Below are 20,111 nucleotides of genomic sequence, written 5' to 3'. Positions count from 1 at the left end.
ATGGCCAGTGTTTTGAGAACTATGTAAAATAGAAGGGGAGAAAGAGGGCATCCCTTTCTTGTTCCAGTTTTTAGAGGAAATGCCTTCAATTTTTCTCCATTTAGAATGATGTTAGCCTGGGGCTTAGCATAGATAGGCTTCTTGATGTTGAGATACGTTCCTGTTATCCCAAGTTTTTCTAGTGTTTTGAACATAAAGGGGTGCTATATTTTGTCAAATGCTTTTTCTGCTTCTATTGAGATGATCATAGGGTTCTTATCTTTAAGTCTATTGATGTGATGAATTACATTTATCAATTTCCGTATGTTGAACCAACCTTGCATCCCTGGGATGAATCCCAGTTGATCGTGGTGCATGATCTTTTTGAAATGTTTTTGTATTTGATTTGCCAGAATTTTATTGAGAATTTTTGCATCTATGTTCATTAGAGGTATTGGTCTGAAGTTTCTTTCTTTCTTTTTTTTTTTTTTTTTTGATGTGTTTTTGCCTGGTTTTGGAATCAGAGTGATATTGGCCTCATAGAATGAGTTTGGAAGTGCTGCCCCTTTTTCTATTTTTTGAAATAAATTGAAGAATATTGGTATTATTTCTTCCTTAAAGGTCTTGTAGAACTCAGCTGTGTTCCATTCAGACCTGGAGTTTTCTTGGTTGGTAGGCTTTTGATGGCGTCTTCTATTTCATTGCTTGAAATTCATCTGTTTAAATCCTGATTCAACTTGGGCAAATTATATGACTTTAGAAATTTGTCCATGCCTTCGATACTTTCTATTTTATTGGAGTACAGGTTTTCAAAATAATTTCTAATTATCTTCTGTATTTCTGTAGTGTCTGTTGTGATAGTTCCTTTTTCATCATGTATGTTAGTGATTTGAGTTTTCTCTCTTCATTAGCATGGCTAAGGGTTTGCCAATTTTATTTATTTTTTCAAAGAACCAACTTTTTGTTTTGTCAATTTTTTCAGTTGTTTCTTTTGTTTCAATTTCATGGATTTCAGCACTGATTTTAATTATTTCCTGTCTTCTGCTGCTTTTAGTGTAGATTTGTTCTTTCTTTTTCTAGGGCTTTGAGATGTAATGTTAAGTCATTTATTTGTTGACTTTTTCTTCTTTTAAGGAATGAATTCCATGCAATGAACTTTCCTCTTAGTACTGCCTTCATAATGTTCCAGAGATTTCGATGCATTGTACCTGTGTTCTCATTCACCTCTCAGAATTTTTTAATCTCCTCCTTGATGTCTTTTGCAACTAGTGGTATATTATTTCGTCATCAGGTGTTGGAGTAGCTTTTATTTTTTATTTTATCATTGATTTCTAATTTCGTTCCATTATGATCTGATAGAATGCAGGGTGGTATCTCTACTTTTTTATATTTGCTGAGAATTGCTTTGTGGCATAATGTATGGTCTATTTTAGAGAAGGATCCATCTGCTGCTGAGAAGAAAGTGTATTCGTTCATTAATGGATGAAATATTCTGTATATGTCAGTTAGGTCTAAGTTATTAATTGTATTATTGAATTCTGTAGTTTCTTTGTTCAACTTTTTTTTGTACAACATTTCCAGTGGTGAAAGAGGTGTGGTAAAGTCACCCAGAATTATTGTGTTGTGGTGTATTTGACTCTTGATCTTGAGAAAAGTTTGTTTGATGGATGTAGATGCTCCATTGGTTTGGACATATATATTTATATTTGTTATGTCTTGCTGATGAATGGTTCCCTTAAGCAGTATGAAATATCTTTCTTTGTCCCTTTTGATTGACTTTGGCTTGAAGTTTACTTTATTTGATACGGGGATGGAAACCCCTGCTTGCTTCCATAGTTCATGTGAGCGGTGTGATTTTTCCCAACCTTTCACCTTCAGTATGTGGATATCTTTTTCTATGAGATGAGTCTCTTGGAAGCAGCATATTGTTGGGTCTTTTTTTTTTTTAATCCAATCTGCCAGTCTGTGTCTTTTGATTGTTGAGTTTAGGCATTGTTTCGTTTAACATTGATTGATTGTTTAGTTTAACATTCAGAGTTATTATTGAGACATGATTTGTATTCCCAGCCATTGTTGTTTATTTTTGGTATTTAACTTGATTTGGTTTCTCCTTTGATTAGTTTTTCCTTAAACTTATGGAACTCTTCATGAATTTACGTGTCATCCTTGCACAGGGGCCATAATAATATTCTCTGTATCGTTCTAATTTTATTATATGTGCTCTGGAAGGGAGCACTATTATATTTATACTTGTTACACATTATTTAGAAACTGTTTCATTTTTCTGGAATCAAATGTGCCTGGGAATCAAAAGGAAAATCCCAGCTTAGATTAAAACAAACTTTCACTTTGAGAATTTTGAAGTTCAATATAAAGTCAAACTCATAGAAGCAGAGAGTAGAATGGTGGTTTCAGGGACTAAAGGCATGGGAGAAAAGGAGAAATATTGAGAAAAGGTACAAACCTTAATTTTTAAGATGAATAATTATTGGAGACTTAATATACATACAGTCTGTTGACTGTAGCTAATAATTATATATTGAAATTTGCTAAGAAAGTAGATCTTGTAGTCTCACCATATACACACCCACAGAAGTTAACTATGAAAGGTAATGGATATGTTAATTAGCTAGATTGTGGCAATCATTTCACAATGTGTGTGTGTGTGTGTGTGTGTGTATATAAATAAACACACAATTTTTGTTTGTCAATTATTCCTTAATAAAGTGAGGGAGGCAAAAATTCAGCCTCCTTACTGTGGCTTCTTACATGCCCCATTCTCTTGTCTCTGCTTAATTTTCAGAAGTTATCTCCTGCAGACTGTTACCTCTAGAATCCCCACAACCAAGGACGCTAGAAATGGAGAAAACTAAAGGATTTGGTTAGAAAGCAGTTTTTTGCTTCCTCACAGAAGTAATCTGTATTTATTGTGTCCAATTTCTCAAAAATCAGTTACCCTTAAGTTTTCTAACAGTTTGTTTATATCATTCTCTCTCCACAGAAATGGCTTTTTCCAGGATCACAAATGTCAAGATATTAAAGACCATATTTCTTTTTGGGGTACTAGGGATTGAACTCTGGGACACTTGACTACTGAACCACATTCTCAGCCCTATTTTGTATTTTATTTAGGGACAGATTCCCACAAAGTTGCTTAAATTTCTTGCTTTTGATGAGGTTCGCTTGAACTCGCGATCCTACCTCAGCCTCTCGAGCCTCTGGGATTATAGGCATGCACCATTGTGCTAAGACCATATTTCATTTCTGACTTTACTTGACTATTCTTGGCATACTTAAACTTTGAAAACACTCCTTTTTAGTGATGAGAGCGTGGGATTGGAAATCAGAACCAGGCTGAAAATCTTCTTTCTATCACATATTTGTTATTTGACTGTGGGAAGAACTTTGGTGGATTTTTCTCAATATTCTATCTTTGGCTCTCACTCTTCACTTTCTCATTTCAGTCATGCCTATAGCTTCATCCATATTGGCAAACATTTATTGAGTGTTTAACATGTGCCAGACCCCATATTAAGTGCTTTTCATGTATCAACTCAATCTTTGTAATGATGCCAAGGTAGGTACTGTTATTACATGGAATTTTTCAGAAGAGGAAACCAAGAAATAGAAATCTGCAGTAAGTTTTCCAAAATCCACACAGCCCTAGTTAATTGCTAGGGCTGAGATTTTGCCTAGATAGCATCTAGGTTCAAAGCCCGTACTTTTAACCAGTTCAGTAAGCTACACATATGCTGAAGACTCATATTCTCCTTTTTGAAATATAGATATAAGCATCTAGAAAAATCCTCAATGTTTTTCTCTTTTTTACTCTCCAGATTCAATTAATGATCAAATTTAGTTGACCTCATTTTTCAAACATCATACTACCACTGACTCATTCATACTCATTTTATCTTTACCTTGGACCATTGCCTTGTTACAGGCAGACCTCCCTATCTTTTACCTTTTCTAGACCATCCCAGATCCTTAATGTATACATTTGATTAGAGTGTTCCCTTGTTCATAAGTCTTCAGTAGCTTCTCTATTGGATAGAATTCAAACTCATCCATTTGTAGTGAGAACCATAGAACAGTGTTATTCTATCTGTGGTGAAAGATCAGGGTTAATATTTCTAATCTATTAGGAACTGATACTTTATAAAATTTAAAAAATGGTCACACCCTCAAATGTGTCAATGCCAAATTGTTATAAAATATTTCTAAATCCTTATCCTTGATTTTGTGCTTATCTTGCTGTGTACCACTAATAAGGTTTGCAGACCAGCAGTGCAGTTTTTTGTGGACTGCACTTATAGGAACCCTCTCACAGGACACTGCAAATGAGCAGTCAACAACTGATTATGAGTGTTAAGTTTGTGCTGGTCTTTGTCTTCTTCCAGTTCTTCTGCTGTGAGTGACTTTACCCAGTAGATAAGGTTGTCATGGATTGATGTGCATTGAGAAAATATTTGTGTAGAGAAAAGAGAGACGTAAGACATAGTTGGTCCCTTGAGATTATTTCAGTGAAAGAAAAACTTATTTAGTTATATTGCATGGAAATTCATAATTTACTGAGAGAGTTGGTCAACTGAGTAAAGAATAAAGACAAAAAGAAATTTTATAAGGGAAGAGAACAGAGAAAATTCATGTTTCCAGTGAATCTTGTTTCAATTTATTGGGTAAACTGATTTTCTGTCAGGTAACAAAAGGGAATTTCAAGTAACTCTGTCCTTAGTGGGTAGGGGGATGTGAAAGAAGACAATTTCAGTTGTATATGTTTTCATTATGGAGAAGTTTTGCTCTCATAGGGCACACATATCTGTCTCTCTTGTAATGCCTGTTAGTGTCCATAAATACCTCCCAAGTTTAGGAGGGCCAGGTCTGCACTGTTTCCTCAGTACAGTTTTTGTATTTTTCAGTCAGTTAGGCCAGACTCCTTTAGAGTGGGGCTACAGGAGAGAGCTGAATAAACTGAGACTAGGGCACCCATGTCTGTTAAAGCTCTGGGAGGCCTGCAGGTCAGGTATTTCATGAAATTTGTTGCTTAGTAAGGATACATGGGGTTTGTACTTCAAAGTACATGGAAACACTGGTAGGAGAGAAGTACTACCTTTAAGTGGCTTGTGGGGAGCAAACATAGACATTTTATTATTTGAGGCTAATTTAAAAGTGAGCCTGTTCCTTTTTCATTCAGTTCCTGTCCCCTTTTGAGATCATTTAAATACTGACAATTTTAATTCAGTTTAATTTATAAAAAAAAAAGTTCAAGAAAGGAAACTTTTATAAATTCTATTATAAAATTGTCAATCTTGAACTTGAAGATTTGAAATCTAATTAATATTTTGGTGTGCGTTATTTGTGTGATAGACTCATCGGCAAAATGAGAACACTGGCCTACATACCACCACCAGTTGGATATTATGGGAAGTAAACATTGGTAGGGGTCTCACAGAAGGATTTTCCTTCTAGTAGAAGAAAATTGTTGACATTTGTACTATTCTTTTTTTTCCCCCTGCCCTTTCTTTATCTAATTGCCTAAATCATAAAAGTTCATCTGTTGTCCTTTCAGGAAAGGAAGGCATTTTCTTTCTTTTTACTTATTAAAAATATTTTTTAGTTGTAGATGGACAAAATATCTTTATTTATTTCTATGTGGTGCTGAGGATCGAACCTAGTGCCTCACACGAGCGAGGCAGATGCTCTACCACTGAGCTATTGCCCAACCCAGAGGCATTTTTTAAATTGCTTTTGTGTTGTCAAGACATTTCAGCTAAGTTCTTTACTTTCATTAGACTCCCTTGAAAGCATTTGCCAGCGTCTTTGGCAGAAGGACCCACAGTCAATAATTCTTGCTTTGATGTGGCTGTTAAACACTTGAATTAGTGATTTCATATTAATGGTAGGAATATTTATGATTCAACAAAGTGTTTTAACTTTGAAAAGGTGATAATGTGGGACAATGATTATATTGGGGAACACATATGATTTGATTAAATTCCTTCTTATTTATTACTTTTGCAAAGTAAATATTCCTATATGTTCAGATTTCCTATGGTATACAAAAGAGATTAAATCCTACATATGGAAAAAAAAACCCTTTTTGCACTTAAGGAAAAAAAGCATAAAAGAGACAAGCTAGGTAACAAGATCAACTTTTATTGAGTTTTATACCTTGCACAATTTTTAATCCAATGTGATTTTTTTGAATGCTAAGTAAACAGACTTCCACTAGAAGAATAATATGAGAAGATGTGCTGAGCCATGGTGTGATATAGTGGCTTTGGCCTCCAAAAGAATGATTTAGCATATTTACCTCCTTAGATACTTTTCAGAAAAATTCATATATTAATTGAGAGAGGATCTCACATTTAAAGTTTTGAAAAAAAGAATCCTTATTTCAACTACACATACTTAATAGTTCTGCAAATTTAGATTTGAATGATATTAATTTCCTTAATATTTTCTAAATATAAGGTCTAAAAGGTCTAGAGAATAAAAAGAAACTACCACCAAAGTAATGAAAGAGTATAGCATATTTCAAATAGATAAGAAACTTCTATGAAAGTAATAGGTAAACTTTCTAGAACAAAGTGTTAATAGGTTCTTTCTCCTACTACTTGGTTTAATTCTATTTAAACTGATTGCTTACTGATTTCTCATTCATAGTAATAATATCCTGGGGACTGAATGAACCCCAGCTGTCTTGACATATCACTTGAACGGTTATGCATTTCTGGCTCTCTATTACTGCCTAATATACTGGATCTCATATATTGTATTCCATATCCAGGTGATTTTCTATTTTCATATCTCTTTGTTAATTCCACAGGACTGCATTTTTCACTAATGAATCTAGCATGAGATTTCCCAAATCCTGACTGACCATATTCATATGCACCACTACCATAACTGCCATGCCTCCAACCTATACCTGATCCATAGTGACGACTTTCACTGATAAATGAGGGAAAATGATTAACTTCGGAACTGTGATGATCACCACAAGATTCTACTCCTGAAATATGATCTGATTTAGGATGAATAGGAAAATGATCACCTTGATTTTCTGTATCATATTCTGATATTTCAGGAGAAGAATCAGAAACCTGCTGATCATGCATCACTCTTTGATCATAGAGAGACTCTCTGGGGCTATCAGTTGAATGGATGGGTACAGACTCATGTGATGAAACAGATCTTCCGTGGGCAGATGGGGATTGCCTGGCCGAGTCTTCTGAGTGCCCCTCGCTGTCGCTGGCCTGACTGAAGCTGGGTTCTCGGCGTCTGTCGCCCAGGGAGGTGGACTGCCCCTGCCCCGTGCCGTGGCGCCGGGAGCTGTCCGCTGAGTGCTCTAGGTGGGTTTCCTGTCCTGCCCTGGGGCCTGTTCTTGCGTGCCCGTGGGAAGATTCAGCCTGCCTGCGAGAGGAGCCTGTGCCTGAGTGCCTGGTGCTGTCCGCTGCCTGCGGGTGGCCGTGGGCTTGTCTGCTTGCACTGGTGGATCCTGACTGGCCGCGGGAAGACCCGGACCGTCCCTGGGAGCCCTCCTGGCGGTGATGGGACCCGGAGTGCCCGGTGCTGTCCGGTGCCTGCTCGTGGCGGGATCCCTGTCTTCCCCGTCTACTGCCGGATGCTGAGTGCCCCTGAGCGGTGACCTCACCCTCGTCGGACTCGGAGTGCCCAGAGCTGTCTCGGGCCTGCTCGTGGCGGGATCCCTGTGTTCGGCCGGAGCTGGTTCCGGTCCTTCCACGGGAGGAGTCGACGTGTCTGCCGGTGGACGTCTGCCTGTCCTGGGAGGCCCCGTGTCTGGAACTGTCCCGTGCTTGCTCCTGGCGGGAGCTCTGTGTTGCCCTGGCACCGGACTGGCCCTGTCTGCTGGCGGACTCGGACCGTTCTTGAGTGTCTACACGGTACAGGCGAGACCCGGAGTGCCTGGCCCTCTCCCCGGACCGGCCAGTGGTGGATTCCTGGCGGTGGCCCTGTCGGGACCCGGACCGGCCGTGGCCTGCGTCGGACTGACTGTCTGAGTCTTGCAACTGGCCTTCGCTGTCACTGGCCTCGCTGTGTCCGCGGCCACTGGCCTCAGAGGAGGTTTGCGGGTGCCTGGAGCTGTCTGGCCCCTGCTGGTGACGGCTCCCCTGTCCTCCCCTCGAGCTGGAGGCTGACTGCCCGTGAGCGGTGTCGGACTGCGTGTGTCGTCTAGCAGTCTGCCCCTGACGCGACCCGGTGTCCCTGGAGCTGTCTCTTGCGTGGCCCTGGGTAGATCCCTGCTGGGTCCTCGGCGTGGACCCGGACCTTCCGTGGGCGGATGGGGATTGCCTGGCCGAGTCTTCTGAGTGCCCCTCGCTGTCGCTGGCCTGACTGAAGCTGGGTTCTCGGCGTCTGTCGCCCCGGGAGGTGGACTGCCCCTGCCCCGTGCCGTGGCGCCGGGAGCTGTCCGCCGAGTGCTCGCGGTGGGTTTCCTGTCCTGCCCTGGGGCCTGTTCTTGCGTGCCCGTGGGAAGATTCAGCCTGCCTGCGAGAGGAGCCTGTGCCTGAGTGCCTGGTGCTGTCCGCTGCCTGCGGGTGGCCGTGGGCTTGTCTGCTTGCACTGGTGGATCCTGACTGGCCGCGGGAAGACCCGGACCGTCCCTGGGAGCCCTCCTGGCGGTGATGGGACCCGGAGTGCCCGGTGCTGTCCGGTGCCTGCTCGTGGCGGGATCCCTGTCTTCCCCGTCTACTGCCGGATGCTGAGTGCCCCTGAGCGGTGACCTCACCCTCGTCGGACTCGGAGTGCCCAGAGCTGTCTCGGGCCTGCTCGTGGCGGGATCCCTGTGTTCGGCCGGAGCTGGTTCCGGTCCTTCCACGGGAGGAGTCGACGTGTCTGCCGGTGGACGTCTGCCTGTCCTGGGAGGCCCCGTGTCTGGAACTGTCCCGTGCTTGCTCCTGGCGGGAGCTCTGTGTTGCCCTGGCACCGGACTGGCCCTGTCTGCTGGCGGACTCGGACCGTTCTTGAGTGTCTACACGGTACAGGCGAGACCCGGAGTGCCTGGCCCTCTCCCCGGACCGGCCAGTGGTGGATTCCTGGCGGTGGCCCTGTCGGGACCCGGACCGGCCGTGGCCTGCGTCGGACTGACTGTCTGAGTCTTGCAACTGGCCTTCGCTGTCACTGGCCTCGCTGTGTCCGCGGCCACTGGCCTCAGAGGAGGTTTGCGGGTGCCTGGAGCTGTCTGGCCCCTGCTGGTGACGGCTCCCCTGTCCTCCCCTCGAGCTGGAGGCTGACTGCCCGTGAGCGGTGTCGGACTGCGTGTGTCGTCTAGCAGTCTGCCCCTGACGCGACCCGGTGTCCCTGGAGCTGTCTCTTGCGTGGCCCTGGGTAGATCCCTGCTGGGTCCTCGGCGTGGACCCGGACCTTCCGTGGGCGGATGGGGATTGCCTGGCCGAGTCTTCTGAGTGCCCCTCGCTGTCGCTGGCCTGACTGAAGCTGGGTTCTCGGCGTCTGTCGCCCCGGGAGGTGGACTGCCCCTGCCCCGTGCCGTGGCGCCGGGAGCTGTCCGCCGAGTGCTCGCGGTGGGTTTCCTGTCCTGCCCTGGGGCCTGTTCTTGCGTGCCCGTGGGAAGATTCAGCCTGCCTGCGAGAGGAGCCTGTGCCTGAGTGCCTGGTGCTGTCCGCTGCCTGCGGGTGGCCGTGGGCTTGTCTGCTTGCACTGGTGGATCCTGACTGGCCGCGGGAAGACCCGGACCGTCCCTGGGAGCCCTCCTGGCGGTGATGGGACCCGGAGTGCCCGGTGCTGTCCGGTGCCTGCTCGTGGCGGGATCCCTGTCTTCCCCGTCTACTGCCGGATGCTGAGTGCCCCTGAGCGGTGACCTCACCCTCGTCGGACTCGGAGTGCCCAGAGCTGTCTCGGGCCTGCTCGTGGCGGGATCCCTGTGTTCGGCCGGAGCTGGTTCCGGTCCTTCCACGGGAGGAGTCGACGTGTCTGCCGGTGGACGTCTGCCTGTCCTGGGAGGCCCCGTGTCTGGAACTGTCCCGTGCTTGCTCCTGGCGGGAGCTCTGTGTTGCCCTGGCACCGGACTGGCCCTGTCTGCTGGCGGACTCGGACCGTTCTTGAGTGTCTACACGGTACAGGCGAGACCCGGAGTGCCTGGCCCTCTCCCCGGACCGGCCAGTGGTGGATTCCTGGCGGTGGCCCTGTCGGGACCCGGACCGGCCGTGGCCTGCGTCGGACTGACTGTCTGAGTCTTGCAACTGGCCTTCGCTGTCACTGGCCTCGCTGTGTCCGCGGCCACTGGCCTCAGAGGAGGTTTGCGGGTGCCTGGAGCTGTCTGGCCCCTGCTGGTGACGGCTCCCCTGTCCTCCCCTCGAGCTGGAGGCTGACTGCCCGTGAGCGGTGTCGGACTGCGTGTGTCGTCTAGCAGTCTGCCCCTGACGCGACCCGGTGTCCCTGGAGCTGTCTCTTGCGTGGCCCTGGGTAGATCCCTGCTGGGTCCTCGGCGTGGACCCGGACCTTCCGTGGGCGGATGGGGATTGCCTGGCCGAGTCTTCTGAGTGCCCCTCGCTGTCGCTGGCCTGACTGAAGCTGGGTTCTCGGCGTCTGTCGCCCCGGGAGGTGGACTGCCCCTGCCCCGTGCCGTGGCGCCGGGAGCTGTCCGCCGAGTGCTCGCGGTGGGTTTCCTGTCCTGCCCTGGGGCCTGTTCTTGCGTGCCCGTGGGAAGATTCAGCCTGCCTGCGAGAGGAGCCTGTGCCTGAGTGCCTGGTGCTGTCCGCTGCCTGCGGGTGGCCGTGGGCTTGTCTGCTTGCACTGGTGGATCCTGACTGGCCGCGGGAAGACCCGGACCGTCCCTGGGAGCCCTCCTGGCGGTGATGGGACCCGGAGTGCCCGGTGCTGTCCGGTGCCTGCTCGTGGCGGGATCCCTGTCTTCCCCGTCTACTGCCGGATGCTGAGTGCCCCTGAGCGGTGACCTCACCCTCGTCGGACTCGGAGTGCCCAGAGCTGTCTCGGGCCTGCTCGTGGCGGGATCCCTGTGTTCGGCCGGAGCTGGTTCCGGTCCTTCCACGGGAGGAGTCGACGTGTCTGCCGGTGGACGTCTGCCTGTCCTGGGAGGCCCCGTGTCTGGAACTGTCCCGTGCTTGCTCCTGGCGGGAGCTCTGTGTTGCCCTGGCACCGGACTGGCCCTGTCTGCTGGCGGACTCGGACCGTTCTTGAGTGTCTACACGGTACAGGCGAGACCCGGAGTGCCTGGCCCTCTCCCCGGACCGGCCAGTGGTGGATTCCTGGCGGTGGCCCTGTCGGGACCCGGACCGGCCGTGGCCTGCGTCGGACTGACTGTCTGAGTCTTGCAACTGGCCTTCGCTGTCACTGGCCTCGCTGTGTCCGCGGCCACTGGCCTCAGAGGAGGTTTGCGGGTGCCTGGAGCTGTCTGGCCCCTGCTGGTGACGGCTCCCCTGTCCTCCCCTCGAGCTGGAGGCTGACTGCCCGTGAGCGGTGTCGGACTGCGTGTGTCGTCTAGCAGTCTGCCCCTGACGCGACCCGGTGTCCCTGGAGCTGTCTCTTGCGTGGCCCTGGGTAGATCCCTGCTGGGTCCTCGGCGTGGACCCGGACCTTCCGTGGGCGGATGGGGATTGCCTGGCCGAGTCTTCTGAGTGCCCCTCGCTGTCGCTGGCCTGACTGAAGCTGGGTTCTCGGCGTCTGTCGCCCCGGGAGGTGGACTGCCCCTGCCCCGTGCCGTGGCGCCGGGAGCTGTCCGCCGAGTGCTCGCGGTGGGTTTCCTGTCCTGCCCTGGGGCCTGTTCTTGCGTGCCCGTGGGAAGATTCAGCCTGCCTGCGAGAGGAGCCTGTGCCTGAGTGCCTGGTGCTGTCCGCTGCCTGCGGGTGGCCGTGGGCTTGTCTGCTTGCACTGGTGGATCCTGACTGGCCGCGGGAAGACCCGGACCGTCCCTGGGAGCCCTCCTGGCGGTGATGGGACCCGGAGTGCCCGGTGCTGTCCGGTGCCTGCTCGTGGCGGGATCCCTGTCTTCCCCGTCTACTGCCGGATGCTGAGTGCCCCTGAGCGGTGACCTCACCCTCGTCGGACTCGGAGTGCCCAGAGCTGTCTCGGGCCTGCTCGTGGCGGGATCCCTGTGTTCGGCCGGAGCTGGTTCCGGTCCTTCCACGGGAGGAGTCGACGTGTCTGCCGGTGGACGTCTGCCTGTCCTGGGAGGCCCCGTGTCTGGAACTGTCCCGTGCTTGCTCCTGGCGGGAGCTCTGTGTTGCCCTGGCACCGGACTGGCCCTGTCTGCTGGCGGACTCGGACCGTTCTTGAGTGTCTACACGGTACAGGCGAGACCCGGAGTGCCTGGCCCTCTCCCCGGACCGGCCAGTGGTGGATTCCTGGCGGTGGCCCTGTCGGGACCCGGACCGGCCGTGGCCTGCGTCGGACTGACTGTCTGAGTCTTGCAACTGGCCTTCGCTGTCACTGGCCTCGCTGTGTCCGCGGCCACTGGCCTCAGAGGAGGTTTGCGGGTGCCTGGAGCTGTCTGGCCCCTGCTGGTGACGGCTCCCCTGTCCTCCCCTCGAGCTGGAGGCTGACTGCCCGTGAGCGGTGTCGGACTGCGTGTGTCGTCTAGCAGTCTGCCCCTGACGCGACCCGGTGTCCCTGGAGCTGTCTCTTGCGTGGCCCTGGGTAGATCCCTGCTGGGTCCTCGGCGTGGACCCGGACCTTCCGTGGGCGGATGGGGATTGCCTGGCCGAGTCTTCTGAGTGCCCCTCGCTGTCGCTGGCCTGACTGAAGCTGGGTTCTCGGCGTCTGTCGCCCCGGGAGGTGGACTGCCCCTGCCCCGTGCCGTGGCGCCGGGAGCTGTCCGCCGAGTGCTCGCGGTGGGTTTCCTGTCCTGCCCTGGGGCCTGTTCTTGCGTGCCCGTGGGAAGATTCAGCCTGCCTGCGAGAGGAGCCTGTGCCTGAGTGCCTGGTGCTGTCCGCTGCCTGCGGGTGGCCGTGGGCTTGTCTGCTTGCACTGGTGGATCCTGACTGGCCGCGGGAAGACCCGGACCGTCCCTGGGAGCCCTCCTGGCGGTGATGGGACCCGGAGTGCCCGGTGCTGTCCGGTGCCTGCTCGTGGCGGGATCCCTGTCTTCCCCGTCTACTGCCGGATGCTGAGTGCCCCTGAGCGGTGACCTCACCCTCGTCGGACTCGGAGTGCCCAGAGCTGTCTCGGGCCTGCTCGTGGCGGGATCCCTGTGTTCGGCCGGAGCTGGTTCCGGTCCTTCCACGGGAGGAGTCGACGTGTCTGCCGGTGGACGTCTGCCTGTCCTGGGAGGCCCCGTGTCTGGAACTGTCCCGTGCTTGCTCCTGGCGGGAGCTCTGTGTTGCCCTGGCACCGGACTGGCCCTGTCTGCTGGCGGACTCGGACCGTTCTTGAGTGTCTACACGGTACAGGCGAGACCCGGAGTGCCTGGCCCTCTCCCCGGACCGGCCAGTGGTGGATTCCTGGCGGTGGCCCTGTCGGGACCCGGACCGGCCGTGGCCTGCGTCGGACTGACTGTCTGAGTCTTGCAACTGGCCTTCGCTGTCACTGGCCTCGCTGTGTCCGCGGCCACTGGCCTCAGAGGAGGTTTGCGGGTGCCTGGAGCTGTCTGGCCCCTGCTGGTGACGGCTCCCCTGTCCTCCCCTCGAGCTGGAGGCTGACTGCCCGTGAGCGGTGTCGGACTGCGTGTGTCGTCTAGCAGTCTGCCCCTGACGCGACCCGGTGTCCCTGGAGCTGTCTCTTGCGTGGCCCTGGGTAGATCCCTGCTGGGTCCTCGGCGTGGACCCGGACCTTCCGTGGGCGGATGGGGATTGCCTGGCCGAGTCTTCTGAGTGCCCCTCGCTGTCGCTGGCCTGACTGAAGCTGGGTTCTCGGCGTCTGTCGCCCCGGGAGGTGGACTGCCCCTGCCCCGTGCCGTGGCGCCGGGAGCTGTCCGCCGAGTGCTCGCGGTGGGTTTCCTGTCCTGCCCTGGGGCCTGTTCTTGCGTGCCCGTGGGAAGATTCAGCCTGCCTGCGAGAGGAGCCTGTGCCTGAGTGCCTGGTGCTGTCCGCTGCCTGCGGGTGGCCGTGGGCTTGTCTGCTTGCACTGGTGGATCCTGACTGGCCGCGGGAAGACCCGGACCGTCCCTGGGAGCCCTCCTGGCGGTGATGGGACCCGGAGTGCCCGGTGCTGTCCGGTGCCTGCTCGTGGCGGGATCCCTGTCTTCCCCGTCTACTGCCGGATGCTGAGTGCCCCTGAGCGGTGACCTCACCCTCGTCGGACTCGGAGTGCCCAGAGCTGTCTCGGGCCTGCTCGTGGCGGGATCCCTGTGTTCGGCCGGAGCTGGTTCCGGTCCTTCCACGGGAGGAGTCGACGTGTCTGCCGGTGGACGTCTGCCTGTCCTGGGAGGCCCCGTGTCTGGAACTGTCCCGTGCTTGCTCCTGGCGGGAGCTCTGTGTTGCCCTGGCACCGGACTGGCCCTGTCTGCTGGCGGACTCGGACCGTTCTTGAGTGTCTACACGGTACAGGCGAGACCCGGAGTGCCTGGCCCTCTCCCCGGACCGGCCAGTGGTGGATTCCTGGCGGTGGCCCTGTCGGGACCCGGACCGGCCGTGGCCTGCGTCGGACTGACTGTCTGAGTCTTGCAACTGGCCTTCGCTGTCACTGGCCTCGCTGTGTCCGCGGCCACTGGCCTCAGAGGAGGTTTGCGGGTGCCTGGAGCTGTCTGGCCCCTGCTGGTGACGGCTCCCCTGTCCTCCCCTCGAGCTGGAGGCTGACTGCCCGTGAGCGGTGTCGGACTGCGTGTGTCGTCTAGCAGTCTGCCCCTGACGCGACCCGGTGTCCCTGGAGCTGTCTCTTGCGTGGCCCTGGGTAGATCCCTGCTGGGTCCTCGGCGTGGACCCGGACCTTCCGTGGGCGGATGGGGATTGCCTGGCCGAGTCTTCTGAGTGCCCCTCGCTGTCGCTGGCCTGACTGAAGCTGGGTTCTCGGCGTCTGTCGCCCCGGGAGGTGGACTGCCCCTGCCCCGTGCCGTGGCGCCGGGAGCTGTCCGCCGAGTGCTCGCGGTGGGTTTCCTGTCCTGCCCTGGGGCCTGTTCTTGCGTGCCCGTGGGAAGATTCAGCCTGCCTGCGAGAGGAGCCTGTGCCTGAGTGCCTGGTGCTGTCCGCTGCCTGCGGGTGGCCGTGGGCTTGTCTGCTTGCACTGGTGGATCCTGACTGGCCGCGGGAAGACCCGGACCGTCCCTGGGAGCCCTCCTGGCGGTGATGGGACCCGGAGTGCCCGGTGCTGTCCGGTGCCTGCTCGTGGCGGGATCCCTGTCTTCCCCGTCTACTGCCGGATGCTGAGTGCCCCTGAGCGGTGACCTCACCCTCGTCGGACTCGGAGTGCCCAGAGCTGTCTCGGGCCTGCTCGTGGCGGGATCCCTGTGTTCGGCCGGAGCTGGTTCCGGTCCTTCCACGGGAGGAGTCGACGTGTCTGCCGGTGGACGTCTGCCTGTCCTGGGAGGCCCCGTGTCTGGAACTGTCCCGTGCTTGCTCCTGGCGGGAGCTCTGTGTTGCCCTGGCACCGGACTGGCCCTGTCTGCTGGCGGACTCGGACCGTTCTTGAGTGTCTACACGGTACAGGCGAGACCCGGAGTGCCTGGCCCTCTCCCCGGACCGGCCAGTGGTGGATTCCTGGCGGTGGCCCTGTCGGGACCCGGACCGGCCGTGGCCTGCGTCGGACTGACTGTCTGAGTCTTGCAACTGGCCTTCGCTGTCACTGGCCTCGCTGTGTCCGCGGCCACTGGCCTCAGAGGAGGTTTGCGGGTGCCTGGAGCTGTCTGGCCCCTGCTGGTGACGGCTCCCCTGTCCTCCCCTCGAGCTGGAGGCTGACTGCCCGTGAGCGGTGTCGGACTGCGTGTGTCGTCTAGCAGTCTGCCCCTGACGCGACCCGGTGTCCCTGGAGCTGTCTCTTGCGTGGCCCTGGGTAGATCCCTGCTGGGTCCTCGGCGTGGACCCGGACCTTCCGTGGGCGGATGGGGATTGCCTGGCCGAGTCTTCTGAGTGCCCCTCGCTGTCGCTGGCCTGACTGAAGCTGGGTTCTCGGCGTCTGTCGCCCAGGGAGGTGGACTGCCCCTGCCCCGTGCCGTGGCGCCGGGAGCTGTCCGCTGAGTGCTCGCGGTGGGTTTCCTGTCCTGCCCTGGGGCCTGTTCTTATCTCTCTGACTTCAGATGAGTTAGACCTTTTTTTGTTCTTTACCTTTGTATCATGGTGTCTTTGTGTATGTTCTCTTCTCGTTCCTTTGCTTGAGTCACTTCTCCCCCGCTCTCCAGTCCTCGTCCTGTGTTTGTTTTTTCCTTTTCCTGTTGTGCCTTTGGATCTTGACTTTCTATCTGTTCTTGAATGCCTTGATGTTCTTTTTCTTTCATTTTCCACATCTTCTTCACCATCTTCTGTTTCATTGTCATCAAGATTACTATGCCTTTTTCCTTTTGAACTTGATTTTCGGTAATTTTGACTCTTTGTGGAGTCATAATATGCTTGAGCTAGCTTGAATACCATCAGCAGAAATTCTGTGAAATCTATTTTTTCGTTGTGGTCTATATCTAGCATTTCCATGAAGACATCTGCCATGTCAGGGTCATCTGGATTCTGTAAGGAGAAATGATAGAAGGAGATTGTCTTGTTATTCCCATTGTCAGCTAAGGAAATCAGCATGCATTTTCGTTATATGAACGCTTTTTACAAAAAAATGATACCAGAGCCTTCGTTTTTTTCTGTGATATTTTTACCTCATCTTGACTTAGATAAGTTTTGTAGATACTGTGTTTAGGTAAGTTTTAAAGAGTTAGTATGAAAGAATTTAAAGTTTTTATGTGATAAATGCGTGTTTTTATTATTTAAGAGTCATGATTTAAAATAACAATTAATGTTTTAAATTATACCCTATTATTAAACTTGATTTGGGAAGAACAATATATAGAGTAACTCATTGGCATTCATTTTTTAGAAGGAAACATCAATGTTTCTTTCACTTTGTGTGCTTGTGCATGTACATGCAGTTTACTTACAGGTAAATGAAAAAAATTTCTACTTCTTTTGGAATAAGTCTTACTCAGATTCACTTCCAAATTAAATGATTCAAAAAACATTCAGGACAATACTTCGTTAGATCATTGCTGAAGATCAGGAAATCTCTATTATGGTCCTATCACAAAGCTCTTACTTTTAGAATTTGCTGAAACTCTGTTTCCAGAAGTTCCTTCAGCTCTTTTTTGGTCAGAGTTTCAGTCTCTTTATCTGTTTCTGAATATTTTTGGAATAGATCAATGATGGCAATGATGTTTTCCATGATGGTAGACATCTTTAGGCAGTATATGTGAACCTAGAAAGAAGAAATAAAAGTTTACTTATACTTCATTTTTTAAAAAATTGTTTTAATTATGTAGTCTATCTTTGTAAACAAATGCTGACCATGAAATCTCTTTACTGTCCATCTAGAATTTCATCCACGTAGAATTAAGAAAGTATTTGACAGATTTCCTAAGACTGCTAATTTCTGGGACTTGAACCCATTTGCAACAGTAGTTTTGTAGCTTTATAGACCTTTTTATGCTCAACGTAAGATAATCCCCTTGTATTAATGGCTGTTGCTCATACAAGATTTAGAAAAACTAGAGTATTTACTAGAATAATTAGCTGAAAATCAATTATCAGAAGCTGATTTTCACTTGGTTATGTTTGCATACACCTTTAATCCCAGCAGCATGGAAGGCTGAAGAAGACTGTAGGTTCAAAGCCAGCTACCTGCAACTTAGTGAGGCCCTTAGCAACTTAGCAAGACCCCATCTCAAAAATAAAAAAGACTCGGGATGTGACTTGATGGTTGAGTGCCACTGGGCTCAAGCCCTGGTTACCAGCCCCCAAAAGATGATTTTTATAAACAGTAAAGTTGCTGAGAAATGCAGTTTGCCCACTGTCAGGGCAAAAACTGAATATTCAATTTACCTTTTTAAAAAACATTTTGTAAATTTGAAACTATTTTTAATTGGATAGTGTGACTTCAGTAGCTTTTTAATATTAAAAGAAATTTGGTTTTGATTTGTTTTTATTTTGCAATTTAAGAAATAACGTGCAGTTATATCATTGATGGTCAAAAAATTAATAAATGTCTCAATAAGTGTAAATAGACATTGATTTTAAGAAATAGTTACAATGACTATATTAAAAACAGGTGAATCTAAAATAGTATAGAAAGCAATGTGAAAGACACAAATGTATATGTAGTAATCATAATTAAAGTAATTGTGGGCCTTGGATTCTTGGTAAGAGGAAATAGATATTGATCAATTTTAACTGGTTAAATCAAATGTACATTTTGGTAAGTTTGTTCACTACAAGAATAGAATTTACATCTTCTAAACTATTTTAGAGGAGAAGAGGAAATAAAAGCTCCAGTAATTCAATATAAGTCAGGAAAGAAGAAAAGAAAAGAAAGAACGAGAAAACATAAAAGAAGCATGATTAATATAAAGTAGGAAATAAATTAGTAGAATTATATATACTTTTATTATTAATTTTAATGTATTTAAAGAAGACCAGATCTTGGCTTTGTGGAAGATTATAAATACTGAATTTTTAAAATACAGTTATGTTAAGGCATAAAATATAATAAAATACAGTTATGTGCCTTGTAAAACTTAATATTTTTTCAGCCCTTCTTATTTATGATAGTATTTAAGACCATATCCAAAAATCATTACAATACAGACATTACACAGATTGTTTCAGAGAAAATAAAAAGAGGAAACATTAATTTCTCAATTCATTAAAAATCTCAGAACCATATTAAAAGAAATGAAATTTTCAGTATATTTTTTCCCAAAAATATAGGTACAATAATCTGAAAGGAAATAATAGTAAGCATCATTCAATGTTTTATTAGAGGAATTTGCAACACTCCTAAGTAAGTTTTATTTCAAAAAATTCAAGTTTGATTTAATATTGGAAAACCAATCAACTACAGAGCTAAAGTAATGGGGAAATTATATAAACCTCTCGAGATTTAAAAATAAATAAATAAACCTTTAAATTCAACATTAATTCTGATTTATAAACCAAACACATCAATTATGTCTGAAAATGTTATAGCAAAAATCATATTTAATGTTAAAATGTAGAAAATTTCACCTCCAGGTTTGGGAATGAGACTTAATATACCTGCTTTCATCCTATTCAGCCCTGGGATAAAGGTCCTAGCCATAGCAATAAACAAAAGCAATTAAAAAGAGAGTAATTAGAAAAGAAGTAATAAAACTTTCCTTAATTACAGAATGATATTTTTGTATGTGGAAAATCAAAAAGAATGTACAGCTAAACTCTTAGAATAAGTAAAATTATCAGTGTTTGTATATTTGTATATTTATAAGATAAATATACATAAAAAATAGAAAATTTCTAGAAATCTAATGAAAGATCTGAACACAGATGATGAATATAGAAGAATAGACCTTATTTGTGCATTGAAAGCTTCAATATTGTTAAAATATCAGATCTCCTGAAATTTATTTACAGAGGCAATAAAATTACATTCAAAATCCCTGAAGTTTTTAAAAGTAAAGATTGATAAGATGATTTCTAAAATTGATATGAAAATGAAGAGAACTAAGATTAGATATAACAATCTTGGAAAAGTTGAAGGATATACCAGATAGTAATGTGTATTATAAAGGGAGACAATATGGCATTGGTCCATGGCTAAACAAAAGGAACAATGTAAGTTAGTAGTCCAAAATCAGACCTGTATCACTCTGGGCTTTTGTTTTATGACACAGATGGTAGTTCAGTCAGTAGGGAAAGTGTAACTTCTGAGTAGATTGTTCTGAGTTAAGAGAATTTCCATATGGAATAAAAATAGATCTTACATAAAAGATATAAATTACCTTCAAGACCTCAGGGTAGGTAAATACTTCTTAATAGAACTCAAAGTACTATTCATAAAATGATTAGAAAGTTGGACTGCATTAAAAGTAGGATTGTCTTTTCATTTAAAAATTACCTTTAAAGGAGAGAAGGACAAGCCATAGAGTGGAAGACATAAATAACACATATAACCAATAAAATGCTTTGTCTTGAAAAATAACTCCTATAAATAAATAAATAAATACAGATAGCCAACAGAAAATTGGGTCTCTGCCA

General features: G+C 48.8%; 1 protein-coding gene and 1 non-coding gene across 2 annotated transcripts in view; both read right to left on the bottom strand.

Annotated features, from left to right (window-relative positions):
* Positions 1-17,277, bottom strand: part of Flg (filaggrin) — a 34,089-nt gene extending 16,812 nt beyond the window's left edge. The window contains exons 1-10 of the mRNA XM_077791634.1: positions 17,140-17,277; positions 16,473-16,565; positions 15,549-16,049; positions 14,454-15,422; positions 13,336-14,327; positions 11,146-13,218; positions 10,030-11,028; positions 8,956-9,909; positions 7,861-8,838; positions 7,155-7,743 (exon numbers count right to left, since the gene is read on the bottom strand). Coding sequence (XP_077647760.1) covers positions 7,155-7,743; positions 7,861-8,838; positions 8,956-9,909; positions 10,030-11,028; positions 11,146-13,218; positions 13,336-14,327; positions 14,454-15,422; positions 15,549-16,049; positions 16,473-16,565; positions 17,140-17,277 — 8,286 coding nt within the window. The remainder of the gene's footprint in view (positions 1-7,154; positions 7,744-7,860; positions 8,839-8,955; positions 9,910-10,029; positions 11,029-11,145; positions 13,219-13,335; positions 14,328-14,453; positions 15,423-15,548; positions 16,050-16,472; positions 16,566-17,139) is intronic.
* LOC113193496 (U6 spliceosomal RNA) lies at positions 2,109-2,215 on the bottom strand. The gene has a single exon (XR_003302155.1). It is a non-coding gene; the product is annotated as a U6 spliceosomal RNA (small nuclear RNA).
* Positions 17,278-20,111: the final 2,834 nt, after the last annotated feature.

Source organism: Urocitellus parryii, chromosome 11 (genome assembly GCF_045843805.1).
Source record: "Urocitellus parryii isolate mUroPar1 chromosome 11, mUroPar1.hap1, whole genome shotgun sequence".
NCBI lineage: Eukaryota > Metazoa > Chordata > Mammalia > Rodentia > Sciuridae > Urocitellus > Urocitellus parryii.
The sequence above is the reverse complement of the archived record's forward strand: the minus strand, read 5'-3'. Positions and strand labels throughout refer to the sequence as shown.